At 33.9% G+C, this 18902-nt stretch overlaps 1 protein-coding gene across 2 annotated transcripts in view; it reads left to right on the top strand.

The window, feature by feature from the left end:
• DTWD2 (DTW domain containing 2) overlaps window positions 1-18902 on the top strand; it is a gene marked incomplete at both ends in the record, with an annotated part of 101550 nt that overhangs the window by 20708 nt on the left and 61940 nt on the right. The window contains 2 exons of one of the 2 annotated variants that reach the window (XM_079703011.1): window positions 3866-3960; window positions 6451-6643. The exons of the other annotated variant lie outside the window; for it this stretch is intronic. Of the exons in view, the coding sequence (XP_079559137.1) occupies window positions 3866-3960; window positions 6451-6643 (288 nt within the window). The remainder of the gene's footprint in view (window positions 1-3865; window positions 3961-6450; window positions 6644-18902) is intronic. 2 annotated transcript variants of the gene reach the window in all.

An 18902-nucleotide genomic window follows, 5' to 3' on the forward strand; every position in this document is an offset into this window, starting at 1 on the left:
TATATTATATGATAGTATAGTATCATATGCTTTATAGACAGACAAAAATGTGTTATTTCCTAAAATGGTGTTATTTCATAATAAGTACATTACTGAATTGTATAATGAATATTGAATACATAGAAATTTAAAACTCCAACAATTTTGTATAGAGGAAAAAAATAAATTTTGTGAGTAGAGAGCTAAGAAATTATTGCTTTTTAAATTTTGGTCATAGCTTGTATCCTTTGATGTCTTTTCTTGTTAGGGCAGAGGTAATGCTCAGCATTTTAGTGTTATAAAATCAATGCGTAAAATAAATTTTTTACTTCTTTAAGTGAATAGAACAAATATGTATATTTTACATGTATATATAAAAATAAATATATAAAAAATATGTGTACGTGTTGTATAGAAAGACTTTTTAGTTAATAATTTCATATGTTGGTGAGAATTATGCATGTGCTAGTGTGTATGTATGTTAGTAACTCTTGATTAACTGCAGTAGTGAAGAGAGGAGGGAAGGAGATCATAGAAAACCAGAAATTATCATCAATACCAAACTAGTTGATGCATGGTACAAAAATGGTTTTAGTGTAAACTGAAGTTAAAACTCTTCCAGGCTTTTGAAGGAGGAATGATTTTTTTCTTAAATTTCTGAGGTGTATACCACTTGAAGACTTTAACAAAGACATTAAAGGATATTAATCTGTCACTTTCCTTTTCTAAATGATGAAGCAATTATTCTTTTATTGCAAATTATTAAATATTTCATTTGTTGGGCAACCTTTTTTTTTTTCAGTGTTAACAACTTGCTTTTGTCAGGATTGTGACACTTTAATCACTAGCATTATTTTACTGCGTTTAAACTTACAACACGGTGCAGCTCAAATTTACATAAAATGATAGCTTACTGGCCCTAACAGTTGTGGCTAAAACTTGACTTTTGATGATGAGTGCTGTTTTCATTTTGCCATATACATGGTATGGGGCCTTTTCATTGTTGTATGGTTCCAGACATAAGATGGCTTTTAAAATGTAGGTGTTTTCATAGATTTGTGGCAGTTTTAATGTTTTCATATCTCTTATTTGTTCCTTTTTTTCTTCATTCCTCTCTTGTCCTCCACACCCCCTCCCCCACTTTCTCCTCCTTCTCTCCCTCCTTCCCTTCCTTCCTTCCTTCATAGTTAATTCACAGTTTAGATGATTCATCCATAATTGTGTGCGCTATAAATGTATTTTATGTACGTAAAGTACATCCATATTGTTTTTCCTTAAAGTTCCAAGGAACTTTACAATCTTAATCTAAGTCAGTCATACTTGGCTGCTTTGTGCTTAATCTCAGCATACCGTTTTCAATAAAAGAATAGGCCAATTTGATGACTTCCCCTAAAAAATGATTGAAAACCATTTGGATAGGCTCTAGGAGAGGGCTTTGAGAAAAGAAGACTTGACGGAGTGGATGAAATGGAGGTGATATGATGGAGCATTTCAAAGAGTAGGTATATGCATATAGAAAATTACTTAAGGATAAAAACAAAACAGTTATCTCAAGAATAACAAAAAACTTTACAAGAAAGAAACGTGTTAAATTGCTTGGCCTTTTGTGAACAACGTATATGTAGGCATTAATGATGTAAATACTGTTTATTGATTTAACTAAAAATATTAGAAGATGTAAGGGTGAGGAGTGTTGTAAGAAAGCTAAATTTTCATTTATTACGAGAGGCTGTAGTTATAGAATGCTGTAGTTAAGAGTAAGGCTCAGGAGTTTAAATCCTTAACAGCTCTGTAAACTCTGTAACCCTGGGCAAGATAATTAACATCTCTGTGCTGCAGTTTTGTCATTAGTGAAATGGACATAATAAAAAATATACTTCATTACTTGTTTGTGGTGCATAGTAAATGAATAATATATAAAATGCACTTAGAATTATATACGTTAAAGTTAGCTATTATGATGATAATAAATGGTAGTTTGTAGATAATATCTGAAATTGATGAGAAATAGCAAGACATATATAGAAATATGGACATAACTACTGGAAGAAATAGCTAGAAGAGCTAAAGTGATTGCCTCTAGGAAGTAGTATTGGGGAGTGTATTTGGGAACATTACAAATCTTTAGGCAGCATTTAATTTGACTATTATACATGTGTTACATTGACAAAAGTTTGGAAAGTGATTAAATTATGTGTCGAAGTCTCAATAGTGATGGTAAGGAGGGAAGAAAACAGTATGAGACACTGGAAAATGTCCTGAAACTTCCCTCTCACCTATCTCCTGCTAGTCCCATTCATATAGGAGCTGCTCCAAATTGTTGTTTTCAGGCTTCCTCAGAGTGCCAGCCTGCTACATGTTCTTTTTAGTTAAAATCCCAGCAAATTCTGACTCTTCTGTTTCCTTTTTGAGCTTTTTATTAGGTAGATCAGTTTAACTACTCTCAGCATCTGTAAATTTACCTTTTACATGCTATTTTAATCAATACTTCCAAGACCCAGGGGTGACAGAGGTGAACACAAAAATATCCCTGAGGGTATATCTATGTGTGTGTTTGTGGTTGTTGAATACTGTTACTACAATACTTTTGGATTCTGTTTAAACGTAAATAATGTAATTATAAATTTATTTTAAATTACTTTTATAAATTCATATATAACTTTATTATTTTGTATATTAATTTACTAAATAACTCTGATATTCCTAAAGGAAAGTAAGTAATATTTGATATTCCTTTAGTACATTGTGTTTTTTACAGACACAAGTTATTCACTGTGAGGATATGTATATGCAGGATTATATAAACTGGTAAAGATAACATTGGGCTCTATGTAAGTAAACTGATTAGAGAGGGCCTCTGTCACTTATTTGATCAAGCATGACATTCCCAGATGGGCCAGTGGAGAAGAGCCAGGCAGTGACTGAGCGCTATAGACCAAAATAACCAAGAAAAGTATGAGGCTAAAGCAGAATAGCTAAGCACCTGACTTTACTAAGGATTAAGAATGGAATTCTTGTGGCAACCAGAAAGGTGGTTTTTAGTGTTGGAAGTTAGGACGTTGAAAAAAACCCACTGATTTATGGTGAACATTAACTATGATGATAGTTAATGCAATTTACAGAAATGGTCACCAGCTTTTTTCACACTAAAGTTATAATTTTTTTCTCTTTCCATACTTTATTCCTTGGAAGGAAGGCCATAAATCCAGCCCACACTCAAGTAGGAGGGAGAGATTAAACTCCACCTCCTGGAGAGGGGAGAGTTTATGTTTATTACTTAGAATTCTTCTATGAGGAAGATTTGTCACTTCTCTCCCATTTATTTATTCAATCATTTATTTATATCAGTCTAGACTCTGTATTTTTTTATACTTTGGGTTATAATCCAAATACTGTTATTTTATTGCTCAAGTTGTTCCATTGGGTGCTCTTTAAGATTGGCTTCTGTGTCCCTTTGATATGCTGTATTGTTTTGTTTTTTTTTGAGCACTTCCTTGCTTCTGGGGCATAAATATCTAGGCAGTTATCTTCAAGTTGACATACTACAAAATGTAATTACTGGTGAAATAAAAAGTTTGTCAGAATAAATGAATTCAATTTAGTTAAACACAAATTTACATTTTCATAATCTTTATTATTTAAATTAATCTTATCCTTTTTGATCAGTAAACATGTAAACACACCCAAATAGAATAAAAATATACACTTGTATTATATTTAATACTGATAAGTCAGAGAAACTGTAGCTCTTTTTACTAAACTGTGGTCTGTAGTAAAAGACTTGTGAAAATTATACATAATGCTGTGAATCAGATGTTCATCAAAAAGTTTTAAAAGCGTGTTTATCTAATTAGAATCTACATTTTAATTAATTTTTTAATTACAGGAAAACAAGGTGTTGCGGACAGTTCCTCTGCTAGCAGCATGTCTCCCCCAAGATAAGTGTAAAGTCAAGATTGGTCGTCGCTTCAGTGAGGAAAGGTAAATTAACTTTTAGGGCAATTTAAATGAATTATTTTTTTACTTTAAAAATGGTTTCCTTCAAGTTATCTATTAGACCTAGAACATGGTACATTGGAAATGGTTAAAAAATTTAATTTCTGCCTTCTCTCTCAAAATAATACAAGATAAGCAAAACATAAGCAAAACAGACCAAAATGGAATGAACAAATTATAGCATTATCTAAATTCCATGGTATATACGTTGAGCCTAAAAGGCATGTATATTTCCTGTTTATTTCATTTTTGTTAAGATATTTTATTTCAGGATGTTAGGGTACTTGTATTAGATTAAGTTAACGTTTTTCTTTCTTTTTCTTTTACAGTTATATATGATATACATTTATATAAACATATATTCATTTCTAGCTCATGAAGGCTTTCCTAAGGTACAATGACTAGAACTATATTTAGTGTTCCAGTTATAGGCACATCCATATTTTAAAAAAATGATAGAATGCCTTCTCTTGTCGTGTTTAAAATATTTTTTTTTTTTGATGAGGCCCAGTATGTGCAGCAGTTTGTTAGTTGATATCTTCACAGACAGTTCTGTAATATTCTTGGATCTTATTTTACACTGTATTACAGAACCCATTATTATATATAATATACTGTATGTATATTGAAACTTTTCTACAAGTTGTTTCTTACCTTTGAAGCATATTTGTTGCTTTTCTACCTATTCAGAGCCTTCACAAATTACTTTGATCCTATCTACACAGTTAAATATATTTTTAGATTTCTTTTTCAGTTCACTTATGAAAATGCTAAGTAACACTAGTGGCAGCACCAAGCCCAAGGAATTGACCAAACTTTTTCCTTCCTTTATTATTTTAGCTTTATATTATGAAAACATCATGTTAGAACTTTATAAAATTTTTTTCCTTTCTCTGAAACTATTGGTTAGGCATTCTTTTCTCATATAGATTTTTCTTTTGCTCAGTTTGCATTGCCTTGTCCCCCAGAGGTGAGCTTTGCTCTGGGCTTGGTGCTGCTGTTGCAGATTCTGCCGTTTTGTTGGGAGTGGAAGCACCATCCAGAGCTCTTCACATGGGGAGCAACCACATAATTTACACTGACACTTCTTTCACACAGAGGCTCTTTATAATGATAGTTTCTCTATAATTCTTGGATAGATGTGGATATATATTCTGCCAGCTTGGATCTCGGTTATTTTATTGCAAAAATGGTGAGCATCTATGGTGGTAGAAGTAGAAACTATCTGGGTCATCCCTGACATTTGGCTATCTAACCCTTCCACAGATGTGCGTGGGGATGAGAAACTTGATATTTTTCTAAATAGCCTATCCCATTTTGAGCCTATGATATTAAGTTCAGTATTTTTGATGGTACCAAATATAGTGCTTACTCAGTAAATTATTATTCACGTATGGATTTTAAACTAAAGCTGATTAAGATTATTGATTTAATATTAATCTGGTAATTGAATGATTTATTTATTTTTATAAATTTATTTATTTATTTTTGGCTGCATTGGGTCTTTGTTGCTGTGTGCAGGCTTTCTCTAGTTGTGGCGAGTGGGGGCTACTCTTTGTTCAGGTGCGCAGGCTTCTCACTGCAGTGGCTTTTCTTGTTGTGGAGCATAGGCTCTAGGCGTGAGGGCTTCAGTAGTTGTGGCACGTGAGCTCAGTAGTTGTGGCTCACAGACTCTAGAGCACAGGCTCAGTAGTTGTGGCGCACGGGCTTAGTTCTCCACAGCATGTGGGATCTTCCCTGACCAGGGCTCAAACCCATGTCCCCTGCAGTGGCAGGCGGATTCTTAACCACTGCACCACCAGGGAAGTCCTGAATGATTGATTTAGTTTTTTGTTATAGTATGTGATGTAACCATGGGGGAATGATTAAGAGACTTATTACTTTTAGTATCCTTTGTAAATGGAATTTAAAAATACTTATTTTCAGTTTTTTGCCATTAGTATATAAGAAAACAGTTGGGCTTTGTATATTAACCCTGTATACTATGACTTTCTAAATGTATTTGTTCGTTGTAGAAATTGTTTTGTAGATTCCCTAGAACTTTCTATGTAAGTAGGATTATCTGCAGATAGGGTCATTTATATTTCTTCCTTTCTGATGTTTATGCCTTTTATTTCTTTTTCTTGCCTTATTGTAGTAACTGAGACCTTCAGTACAATGTGTATTATGAGTGGCAAAAGCCCCTATCTTTACCTTGATACCAATCTAAAAGGATGTTGTTAGAGCTGGTATTGGCTGTATATTTTTGTAGATGCTACTTATTATTATAGTTTGAAGATTATACCATTTATTGTCTTTAATTTTATTTTAACTTGTCTCCTTCCCCCTCAAGTTTGTTTTGTTGCTTGCAGACATTCTTTATTATATCTCTAGTGCCAAAATGCTTTGACATGTATTTTTGAATGAAGTTCAATAAGAATAATAAAACTCCACCCCCCTGCCAGGCTAATAAAGACTTTTATTTTAAACTTTTAGAGATCCTGAACTTTCAACTGTTTGTCGGAAGTCTGATACATTAATATTATATCCAGGGGCTGAAGCTGCTAATTTGGAAGAATTTATATTAGATTCTCCTATATATCCTTCCACAATCATCATCATCGATGGTACATGGAGCCAGGCTAAGGACATTTTCTACAAGAATTCCTTGTTCCGACTGCCTAAACAGGTAAACTAGTATTTTAACATAGAGTAAATACAAATGTATAGTTATACATGTATATATTTTCTGTGAGAGGACACACATATGCGTTTATATATGAATTTGATGGTGTTTAGATATGCGAATGTATGTACAGAGGTATGTATATGCTTGTGTGTATGTTTTATATGTAAGTAGAAAATTTCAAATTTGTCCTTCTTTGTCAATTCCTACCATTAAATTTCACCATAGTTTAGGCATTTAGCTGTATTAAAAGTTTCTCAGACATTTAATCAGAGCAGTGTAAGGATTATTTATTTCTCTGCATATTAATGTTTTTGTTAAGAAGTGTTATATTTAAATATTTTTAGGATACTAAATTACTTTGTTCTTATTAGGCATGACTGAGTTTTTATGAAATACTTTTTTTGTCATTCATGATTATAATCATGTGGTTTATCCTTCAATTTGTTTATGTAATTGATGATGATACATTTCCTAATGTGGGACTGTTCTTGTGTTATTAGAATGAACTCTACTGGGTCATATTATACTACCCTTTTGATATATTACAGAAGCTTATATTTTATTTAATGGCTTTAAATTATAATTTATATATTTTATGTACTTTTATTATAATATTTGGGTACTAAGATAATGGTAACTTCACCAAATAAATAGGAGAGATTTTAATATTTTTCTGTGGCTTGGCATAGTTTAAATAATAGTTAACCTAACTTCATTTAGGTGAACTGGAGGTGCTGCCATTTTGTTGTATATGTACAGGATGGTGGGCTGGGAAGCCTTTGTCATGAACCTATAGTACCTATTTCAACTTCCCCCTAAATGACTCCGTCCCTGAATTTGTTTTCCTTGGGGGAGGGGGGATGGATTGTACCATGAATAAGAAGTATTAATTTTTTTAAAGACAAATTGACTTTGAAGATATAAAAAGTTCACTGCAAGAAATAAAAATTGTGAATGAAGAAAAAAAAATAATAGTTTTTCTCCTTAAAAATTACATGGAACTCTATGGTGAAGCCACCTGATACTGGTCTCTTTAAAACAGTCACTTTAAAACCCTTCTTTCAAACTCTTTTATGAAAATTATTCAAGCTTTCTACTTCTATTTGCTTCAGTTTTTAATAGTTTATCTTTTCTAGGGAATTATTCCTTTCCCTTGGGTTAACAAATTGTTTGCCATATACCTATATATTCTTAAGTACTTATTTTAATTTCTTCTGGATGTTTTCCTTTTTTTTTCTAATCATACACACACACACACACACACACACACTTTTCTCCCCCATGAACAGACTCAAGAGGGGTTTCCCTGTTTATTGAGCTTTTAGAAATATTAGCCTTTAGATTGTTTTAATGGCTATTAAACTTTATTCTTACTTCATCAATTTGAACTTTTACCTTGATCAATTTATTTTACCTTTTTCAGCTAAATTATTTTTTCTGATTTTGTAAGATTTGTGCTATAAGTACTATATTTATTAAGATTAGTGAGTTTCTTCTTTAACAATAAAGGGAAAGAAGACTGTAATGTTTCTTCTTAGTATAATTGTCATTGTATCCTATAGTTTTGGATTGATGTGTTTTAGTATCTATAGCATTGATATAATTTGTAATTTGTTTTGATTTCTTTCTACCCATGGATTATCAGAGTTCTTAATTCTCAAGTGTTATAATATTTTTGTAGCTATTTTTATTTATTTTGTTGGATCATGATAAAATAACATTGCCAACAATATTGTGAATAATTTTATGATTTTTATCAGGGTAAGTACATGACAAATTTTTGTGCATGTTCTATGAATATAAAAAATTTACCTTCTCTATTTAGCAATGAAAGTGTTTACAATTTTTTAGAGTTTGTTATTTGTGATTTTACTTTATGCTTTTACACCCTCTCCAGTATTTATTGTTTGTAGAATTTTTGATGATGGCCATTCTGGCTGGTGTGAGGTGATACCTCATTGGAGTTTTGATTTGCATTTCTCTAATGATTAGTGATGTTGGGCATCCTTTCATGTGTTTGTTGGCAATCTGTATATCTTCTTTGGAGAAATGTCTATTTAGGTCTTCTGCCCATGTTTGGATTGGGTTGTTTGTTTTTTTGATGTTGAGCTGCATGAACTGCTTGTAAATTTTTGAGATTAATCCTTTGTCAGTTGCTTCATTTGAAAATGTTTTCTCCCATTCTGAGGGTTGTCTTTTCATCTTGTTTATGTTTTCCTTTGCTGTGCAAAAGGTTTTAAGTTTCATTAGGTCCCATTTGTTTGTTTTTGTTTTTATTTCCATTTTTCTAGGAAGTGTTTGAAAAAGGATCTTGCTGTGATAAATGTCATAGAGGGTTCTGCCTGTGTTTTCCTCTAAGAGTTTTATAGTGTCTGGCCTTACATTTAGGTCTTTAATCCATTTGGAGTTGAGTTTTGTGTATGGTGTTAGGGAGTGTTCTAATTTCATTCTTTTACATGTAGCTGTCCAGTTTTGCCAGCACCATTTATTGAAGAGGCTGTATATTCTCCATTGTATATTCTTGCCTCCTTTATCAAGGATAAGGTGACCATATGTATGTGGGTTTATCTCTGGGCTTTCTATCCTGTTCCATTGATCTATGTTTCTGTTTTTGTGCCAGTACCATACTGTCTTGATTACTGTAGCTTTGTAGTATAGTCTGAAGTCAGGGAGCCTGATTCCTCCAGCTCCTTTTTTCTTTCTCAAGATTGCTTTGGCTATTCGGAGTCTTTTGTGTTTCCATACAAATTGTGAAATTTTTTGTTCTAGTTCTGTAAAAAATACCATTGGTAGTTTGTTAGGCATTGCATTGAATCTGTATATTGCTTTGGGTAGTAGAGTCATTTTCATAATGTTGGTTTTTCCAATCCAAGAACATGGTGTATCTCTCCATCTGTTTGTATCATCTTTAATTTCTTTCATCATTGTCTTAAGTTTTCTGCATACAGGTCTTTTGTCTCCTTAATGTAGGTTTATTCCTAGGTATTTTATTCTTTTTGTTGCTGTGGTAAATGGGAGTGTTTCCTTAATTTTTCTTTCAGATTTTTCATCATTAGTGTATAGGAATGCAAGAGATTTCTGTGCATTAATTTTGTATCCTGAAACTTTACCAAATTCATTGATTAGCTCTAGTAGTTTTCTGGTGGCATCTTTACGATTCTCTATGTATAGTATCATGCCATCTGCAAACAGTGACAGTTTTACTTCTTCTTTTCCGATTTGTATTCCTTTTATTTCTTTTTCTTCTCTGATTGCCGTGGCTAAAACTTCCAAAACTATGTTGAATGCTAGTGGTGAGAGTGGACATCCTTGTCTTGTTCCTGATCTTAGAGGAAATGCTTTCAGTTTTTCACCATTGAGAATGATGTTGGCTGTGGGTTTGTCATATACGGCCTTTATTATTTTGAGGTAGGTTCCCTCTATGCCCACTTTCTGGTGAGTTTTTATCATAAGTGGGTGTTGAATTTTGTCAAAAGATTTTTCTTCATCTGTTGAGATGATCATATGGTTTTCCTCCTTCAATTTGTTAATATGGGGTATCACATTGATTTGCATATATTGAAGAATCCTTGCATCCCTGAGATAAATCACACTTTATCTTGGTGTATGATCCTTTTACTGTGCTGTTGGATTCCGTTTGCTAGTATTTTGTTGAGGATTTTTGCATCTATATTCATGAATGATATTGGTCTGTAATTTCCTTTTTTGGTGATATCTTTGTCTGGTTTTGGTATCAGGGTGATGGTGGCCTAATAGAATGAGTTTGGGAGTGTTCCTCCCTCTGCTATATTTTGGAGGAGTTTGAGAAGGATGGGTGTTAGCTCTTCTGTAAATGTTTCATAGGATTCACCTGTGAAGCCATCTGGTCCTGTGCTTTTGTTTGTTGGAAGATTTTTAATCACAGTTTCAATTTCATTTCTTGTGAATGGGCTGTTCATATTTTCTATTTCTTCCTGGTTCAGTCTTTGGGAGATTGTACCTTTCTAAGAATTTGTCCATTTCTTCCAGATTGTCCATTTTATTGGCATAGAGTTGCCTGTAGTAGTCTCTTATGATGCTTTGTATTTCTGTGGTGTCCATTGTAACTTCTCCATTTTCATTTCTGATTTTATTGATTTGTGTCATCTCCCTCTTTCTTGATGAGTCTGGCTAAAGGTTTATCAATTTTGTTTATCTTCTGAAATAACCAGGTTTTAGTTTTACAGATCTTTTCTATTGATTTCTTTGTTTATATTTCATTTATTACTGCTCTGATCTTTATGATACTTTCTACTAATTTTGGGTTTTGTTTGTTCTTCTTTCTCTAGTTCCTTTGGGTGTAAGGTTAGATTGTTTATTTGAGATTTTTTTTGTTTCTGGAGGTAGGATTGTATTGCTATAAACTTCCCTCTTAGAACTGCTTTTGCTGCATCCCATAGGTTTTGGATTGTTGTGTTTTCATTGTCATTTGTCTGTAGTTATTTTTTGGTTTCATCTTTGATTTCTTCAGTGATCTCTTGGTTATTTAGTAACGTATTGTTTAACCTCCATGTGTTTGTGTTTTTTACATTTTTTTCCCTGTAATTGATTTCTAATCTTATAGCGCTGTGGTTGGAAAAGGTGCTTGATATGGTTTCAGTTTTCTTCAATTTACTGAGTCTTGATTTGTGACCCAAGATGTGATTTATCGTGGAGAATGTTACATGTGCACTTGAGAAGAAAGTGTAGTCTGTCGTTTTTGGATGGAATGTCCTATAAATATCAATTAAATCTATCTGGTCTATTGTGTCATTTTTAAAGCTTGTGTTTCCTTATTAATTGTCTGTCTGGATGATCTGTCCATTGGTGTAAGTGAGGTGTTAAAGTCCCCCAATATTATTGTGTTAATGTTGATTTCCTCTTTTATAGCTGTTAGCTATTTGCCTTATGTATTGAGGTTCTCCTGTGTTGGGTGCATTTATGTTTAGAATTGTTATATCTTCTTGGATTGATCCCTTGATCATTACGTAGTGTCCTTCCATGTCTCTTGTAACATTCTTTAAGGTCTTACTCCAGCTATCTTTTGGTTTCCATTTGCATGTAATATCTTTTTCCATCCATTCATTTTCAGTCTGTATGTGTCCCTAGGTCTGAAGTGGGTCTCTTGTAGACAGCATATATACGGGTATTGTTTTTGTATCCATTTAGCGAGCCTGTGTCTTTTGGTTTCAGCATTTAATCCATTCACATTTAAGGTAATTTTCGATATGTATGTTCGTATTACCATTTTCTAAATTGTTTTGTTTTTGTTTTTGTAGGTCCTTTTCTTCTCTTGTGTTTCCCACTTAGAGAAGTTCCTTTAGCATTTGTTGTAGAACTGGTTTGGTGGTGGTGAATTCTCTTAGCTTTTGCTTGTCTGTGAAGCTTTTGATTTATCTTTTGAATCTGAATGAGATCCTTGCCAGGTAGAGTAATCTTGTTGCAGTTTCTTTCCTTTCATCACTTTAAACATATCATGCCACTTCTTTTTGGCTTGTAGAGTTTCTGCTGAGAAATCAGCTGTTAACCTTATGTGAGTTCCCATGTATGTTGTCATTTTTCCCTTGTTGCTTTTAATAATTTTTCTTTGTGTTTAATTGTTTTCAGTTTGATTACTATGTGTCTCAGCATGTGTCTCCTTGGGTTTATCCTACCTGAGACTCTGCACTTCCTGGACTTGGGTGGCTATTTCCTTTCCATGTTAGTGAAATTTTCAGCTATTACCTCTTCAAATATTTTCTTGGGTCCTTTCTCTCTCTCTTCTCCTTCTGGGACCCCTATAATGTGAATGTTGGTGCGTTTAATGTTGTTCCAGAGGTCTCTTAGGCTGTCTTCATTTCTTTTCATTCTTTTTTCTTTATTCTGTTCTGCAGCAGTGAATTCCACTCTTCCATCTTCCTGGACATTTATCCATTTTTCTGCCTCAGTTATTGTGCTATTGATTCCTTCTAGTGTATTTTTCATTTCGGTTATTGAATTGTTCATCTCTGTTTGTTTGTTCTTTACTTCTTCTAAGTGTTTGTTAAACATTTCTTGCATCTTCTCCATCTTTGCCTCCATTCTTTTTCTGAGGTACTGGATCATCTTCACTATCATTCTAAATTCTTTTTCTGGAACGTTTCTTATCTCCACTTTATTTAATTCTTTTTCTGGGGTTTTATCTTATTCCTTTATCTGGTACATAGTCCTCTGCCTTTTCTTTTTGTCTAGCTTTCTGTGAATGTGGTTTTTGTTCCACAAGCTGCAGGATTGTAGGTCTTCTTGCTTCTGCTTTGTGCCCTCTCTTTCAAGATTTAAAATGTACATACCTTTCAACCCCAAATTCACTTGTAGGAATCTAAAAATCTTTACAAGTTCAATATAGGAATGACACCCTAAATATTCAGTACAAGGAATGGTTAAATGGATTATCATACTTATGTACTGTACTGATATAGAAAAGCATCCACAATATTACGTCAAGTACAAAAAAATGTAAGGTCCAGAGTATAAATGTGGCACCATTTTTTAGACACATTTGTGTAGGAATAAAACATTTTTGTTTGTTTTTTAATTGGCCTACATTAAGGTTTTTGTCTGTGTTTAGGAAAATTCCTTAGACGTAATGAGATATATAAAGAGACAGTGAATCAAAGACATACCTAAATCGCTTCTGAATTTGGAAGGCATGGCAAGTTGAGGGGCAAAAGAGAAGAAAACGGGAGAACAGAAGAAGTGGACTTGCAGCGAAAGTGAGAGAGAGAGAGAGAGGGAGGAAGGGAGGGAAGGGGTGGTTGGGGGGGAGAGAGAGTGAGAGCAAGAGCGAGAGTGAGAGTGAGAGAGAGAGAGAGAGAGAGGGAGGGAGGGAGGGAGAAAGAGAGAGAGAATATGGCAAAAGAGAAAACCTGGGAGTGTGTTGAGAAAGAGCAGGGTTTTCAAAATTCAATTTTAAATAGTTCACCTTGTTACAACCCTCCCCCTGCCCCACAACTTCATGTACCCAGACATTGTTTAGAGTCTCGTTTATACACAGAAGAATACTTTGTGTGAGTGAAGTGTATGTGAATGCTTTGTGTGAACTACCCCAGATAAATTTTAGGAGAGGGGTAACATTCCACGTCTGAATAGACAGGAAGCTGAGAAAAGAGAACCTCTATGGGAGATAAGAGTATAGCAGAATAGGGAGGTACAAACTTTCAGCTGCAGAATAAATGAGTCACAGGTTTGAAATATACAGTGTGGGGAATACAGTTAATAACTGTGTAATATCTTTGCATGGTGACATATTGTAACTAGACTTATGGTGATCATTTTGAAATGTATAGAAAAAATCACTATGTTGTGTAACAAGAACTAACATAGTGTTGTAGGTCAATTATACTTCAAAACCAAACAGACATGCAAACTCAGAAAAAGAGATCAGACTGTGGTTACCAGACGTGAAGGGGTGGGGGGAGGGAGAATTGGAGGAAGGTGGTCAAAAGGTACAAACTTTCAGTTATAAGATAAATAAGTACTAGGGAGATAATGTATAACATGATGAGTATAGCTAAGACTGCTGTATAATATACAGGAAAGTTGTTAAGAGAGTAAGTAAGTCCTAAGAGTTCTCATCACAAGGGGAAAATTCTTTTACTTTTTTCTTTTCTCCTTTCTTTTCTTTTTATTGTATTTATAAAAGAAGATGGATGCTAGCTGAACCTACTGTGGTAATTGTTTCACAGTATATGTAGATCAGATCATCATATTGTGCATGTTAAACTTATACAGTGATGTATGTCAATTATTTCTCAATAAAGCTGAAAATTTATCTTCTGATTCTTTACTGATCAGGAATTCATTGTTTTTACCCAGTATTAACTGACTTTTACATTATTACTTTTCAAATGATGTAATGTGTATCCTTCAGAATAAATTTTTATCAAGATCAACTTTTAGGAGACTTCAAATGTACCAGTATAAAACACTAAGATTAAGAATCAGTTTTCAAATAGTAATTTTACTTTGAGTTTATTTGCCATAATGCATATTTTAAAAGAATATCATTTAGTGCATTTTGTTTTACACAGATTCCTTTTAACTACTTTTAATTTAGTGTTTTCACAGGAACAGGAGATATGCCATTGTAGGCCAGTGTGGCCAGTGGTTTGTACAGCCTAATATATTGTTTTTGACAATAAGGTGTGGCTGTTGTTCCAGTTGTCTATTGTTACATGTGCAGAAAGCAATTAACACAGCAGGTTTGAGACTGCTACCCTTAGAAACATTCTTGCAAGAACGGCCTTTGGCATCTGAGAATGTGAATGGTAAACAGTTTCCTGCACAGATATAAACTTTCCCTAAAGGATGAGTGGCTCACTGTTGTACAAACAATGTGGTGTATAATGAATACTTGCTTTTCTGTAGGAGTCTGAAATTTTGGTGCATGCCAGGCAGAGGGTGTCTATGTAACTAATCTCCAGTAAAGACCTTGGGCACTGTGTCTCTAATGAGCTTCTCTGGTAGGCAGCACTTAACACAGGTTGTCACAGTTTAATGCTGGAGGATTTAAGTGCATCCTCTTCGACTTCACTGGGAGAGGACTCTTGGAAACTTGAGCCTAATTTCATTTGGATGTGTGTCTTTTCCCTTTGGTAATTTTGCTTTGTGTTCTTTTGCTGTAATAAGTCTTAGTCATACGTTGACCTAGATGCTGAGTTCTGTGAGTCCTAGTGAATCACTAGACCTGTGAGTAGTCTTGGGAACCCGTGACAAACTGCATAACAAAATTCTGCAAAACTTAGTATCTTAAAACAGCCATATTATTGTATCTCACGATTTTGTTGGTCAAGAATTCAGTTTGACTTGTTGACAGAGGTCACTTGGTGATTTTCATCTAATAGTTGGTTTGGTCTGGTGGGTCCAAGAACTTTCTCCATGAATCTGGCACTTTGGCAGCAATGGATGGAAGGCTGTGCTCAGCTGGGACTGTTGACTGGAATACCTACATATGGCCTCTCCTGTATTACAGCCCTAAAGTGCCAATTAAGAATCAGACTATCCGGAATAGACAGATCATTTATTTATTTTATACTGCTGAAGTAGCTTATATTATTATTTTTAGCTGGAATAATTGCAGTTCTGAATTCCCTATATTATCACATATTTTGTAATGTGTGGTTATTAATTCCTTTTGTTTTCCCCAAACTACCTTCCCTTTGAGTGTTAAGGGATATCTTTTTGTTCTGCTGAATAATTCTGTGTTCATGTTATCTATACTCTATGTGATTTTATTAACATGTAGCATCTTCTTTTGGCTTTCATATTTCTAAGAAGAGAATGTTTTTATTATGTCCTCTTTAGAGAGTGACTATTCTAGTTATTTTTATCTTAACCATTTCCAGGTTCATTTTTTCATTTGAAAATGAAAAGTATGACCTATATGCAATATGATAGGCTGAGATGCACCATATATATATTTTTTTCCTCCAGAAGAAGCATGGAGGCATGAATTCCCTTTGCAGAAAATATTATTACTTTTTATGGCTAGAAATTATTCTGACTTAAGTGGAAAATTTTCAAACCTGTGATTAGAAATATTTCTTTTTTACTCACTGGTTTGTAGTTCCTTGAGAGCCCTTGGAGCCTTTTTTAAAATGAATAACATTTTAAAAAATGTTGAAATCTTTCAGCGGCTTTTACACATTTTAGCTCATAGTTTGATAGCTTCACATTTGAGTTCCTTCAGGACTCCTGAGTGAATGTTATTCAATCCTAATTTATTTGTATTCAACAATCATGTTTATTTTTTGGTATTAACAATAAATGACATCTCTGTTGGATAATATTGCATGTTAGAAAATAATTTTAGCATGCATTATATAATTTCATTCTTTAAGCAAATTGTTAGATGGTTTGAATAAGTATTTTTTAAAAATTGAATCATAATGTTTTATAGTAGCAGTTAATTTGGCATTCTGTATATGCCATGGATTGTAATATTTCATATTTGTGAATATTATGTGGCTCTCATTTTAAGAAGTTGTCTCTTTTCATAGCTTACTCCAATTATTTACAATAATTTTTTTTTCTGTTTTTGAGATTCAAATAAAAATAATCTGCTCTAAATTAGAATGATAGACTTAGAAGGAAGCTCAAAACTCTGGGTACTAGGGACACAAGAGGTTTTTTCATTATCCTCCTTGTACTTATTTTGAAAATTTTCTACATTGACAGGAAATTTCAAAGAGGAAAATAAAAATTGCTTGAAATCCTACTATCCATAAATAATCATAGTTAGCATTTTGGTCATTTCCTTTCTTCTCCATCTTCCTGTGGATTTGAATAGTATTGTTAATTATCCCACCTCATAGATGAGAAACCTGAGGCTTAGAGTGATTTTTTAGTTTGAAAATAGAAGAACTAGAGTGAGAATGGAGATCTTATGACTCCAAATCCCACTGCTCATGGGCATCTGTTCAGTTTTAGGGGCACCACACTACCATCCTGAGTCCTGGTGTTTAGGTGGTTGTTGTTGTTAATGTTGATCAAGGCAGGCAGGATATTATGCAGTCCGCTTGCATCAGGAATGTTCTGAGATTGATATTTGGATACCTGAGGTGAACCCTGGACGGTCATGATCACAGTGAGTCTCCCCTCTGCTTTAGTGCACTTAGAGTGCTCAGTTAGGTGATTGAATTTCAGCCTTGATTTCTGACTTATCATTCCATTTCCCCCAGTGGGACTGAACTCTGCCTTAAATCCCCACCTCCCTAGTTCTTGCTCCTAGAAACTGGACCACAAAAGCTCCACCCACTGACTGGAATCTTGTTCCAAAGATAGGATCATAGTGGTACCATCCACCTGACTCTTCTGACCTTGTCTCACTCACTAGAGTGCTTTTGGCTATTTGACCACCATTTCAGTTTCACTAAAGATATGGATGTTTGCACTGTTGGTCACTCTCTTTGGGGGGGCAGCCCTACAGTGTGGACTCACTCATATCCACTTTTTTCCTTTTTCTCACCAGCATATATATATTGAAGTTGAAATAGTAGGGACTTTCAAGTTTTTTCCATCAGGGTATACTACTTCCTTAGGATAATCCTAAACTATTAATTAGGTATTGAATCTCTGCACTTACCATGTTTTCATATATATATATATATATCTTCTGAACTATTCCCAGTAAAATGAACTTGAGAATTTAGAATCCCTTTAAAGTAATAATTTTCAATCTAAAGTTTACAGGAGTGGTTAAAGCCTGAGGTATATACATTTGTGAGTCATTTCCACTTAGGTGGCAAGTGAAACCAGGTTATGGATGATATTATCTAGAATGAGAATATGGAGTTAAAAACAAGTATTTAAGATTGGACCTTGAGGAACTTGAGTATTTAATAACCAGGAGAGAAGGTTGAAACCACAAAGGAGACAAAGAATATGTAGCCAGATGGGTAGAAAGAAAACTAAAGGAGTGTGGTGTCTTGAGAATAAAGGAAGAAGAGTGTTAGCAAAGTTGAATGCTCCTGAGAGATCAGTTAAGATGAGCACTGAGAAGTATCCATTAGTTTTAGTGACATGATGGTCATTGTTTATTTTAGTCAGAGTGTTACAGTGGAGTGATAGGATGGAAACCAGGCAGTCAGGCTTAAGTGGCAAGTAGAGGTGAAGAAATGGATCCAGTTGGTATAGAAAACTATCTTAAGTAGTTTGGTAAGAAGAGAAATGAGGTAGAAACAAGGGAATTGTGAAGTTGGTGGAAGGTGTTTTCATTTATTATTATATATTTCAAGTAGGGGAGACTTAAGTATAATTAAAAACCAGTGGGAAGGATTTAGTTGAGAGGGAGAGGTCAAGTGTATCACAGAAAGAAAGGATGTTTCATAGTATATTATGTTTCTGAGGAAGCAAAAAGGCTGCATAAAGCTGCTTTGAATGATCTTTTACAAGTCTTTTTGCATTGCATGCTTTTATTTCTCTTCAGTAAGTACCTAGGAGTGGAATTCCTGTGTCTTTTGTTTAACTTTATAAGGAATGGCCAGTTATCCAAAGTGGTTATACCATTTTACTTCCTCATCAGCATTGTATGAGAGTTTCAATTGTTCCACATTCTTGTCAACACTTGTTAGTGTTTTCAATTTTAGCTAATCTAAGGGCAGAGTAGTGGCATCTCATTGTGGTTTTGATTTACATTTTCCTGGTGATTAATGATGTTGAGCATCTTTGCATGTTTTTAGTTGATCATCATATTTTTTATTTAGTGAAGTGTCCTTTCCTATTTTGGGGGGATTGATTGTTTTAT

Source organism: Hyperoodon ampullatus (assembly GCF_949752795.1).
Source record: "Hyperoodon ampullatus genome assembly, chromosome: 4".
Taxonomy (NCBI): domain Eukaryota; kingdom Metazoa; phylum Chordata; class Mammalia; order Artiodactyla; family Ziphiidae; genus Hyperoodon; species Hyperoodon ampullatus.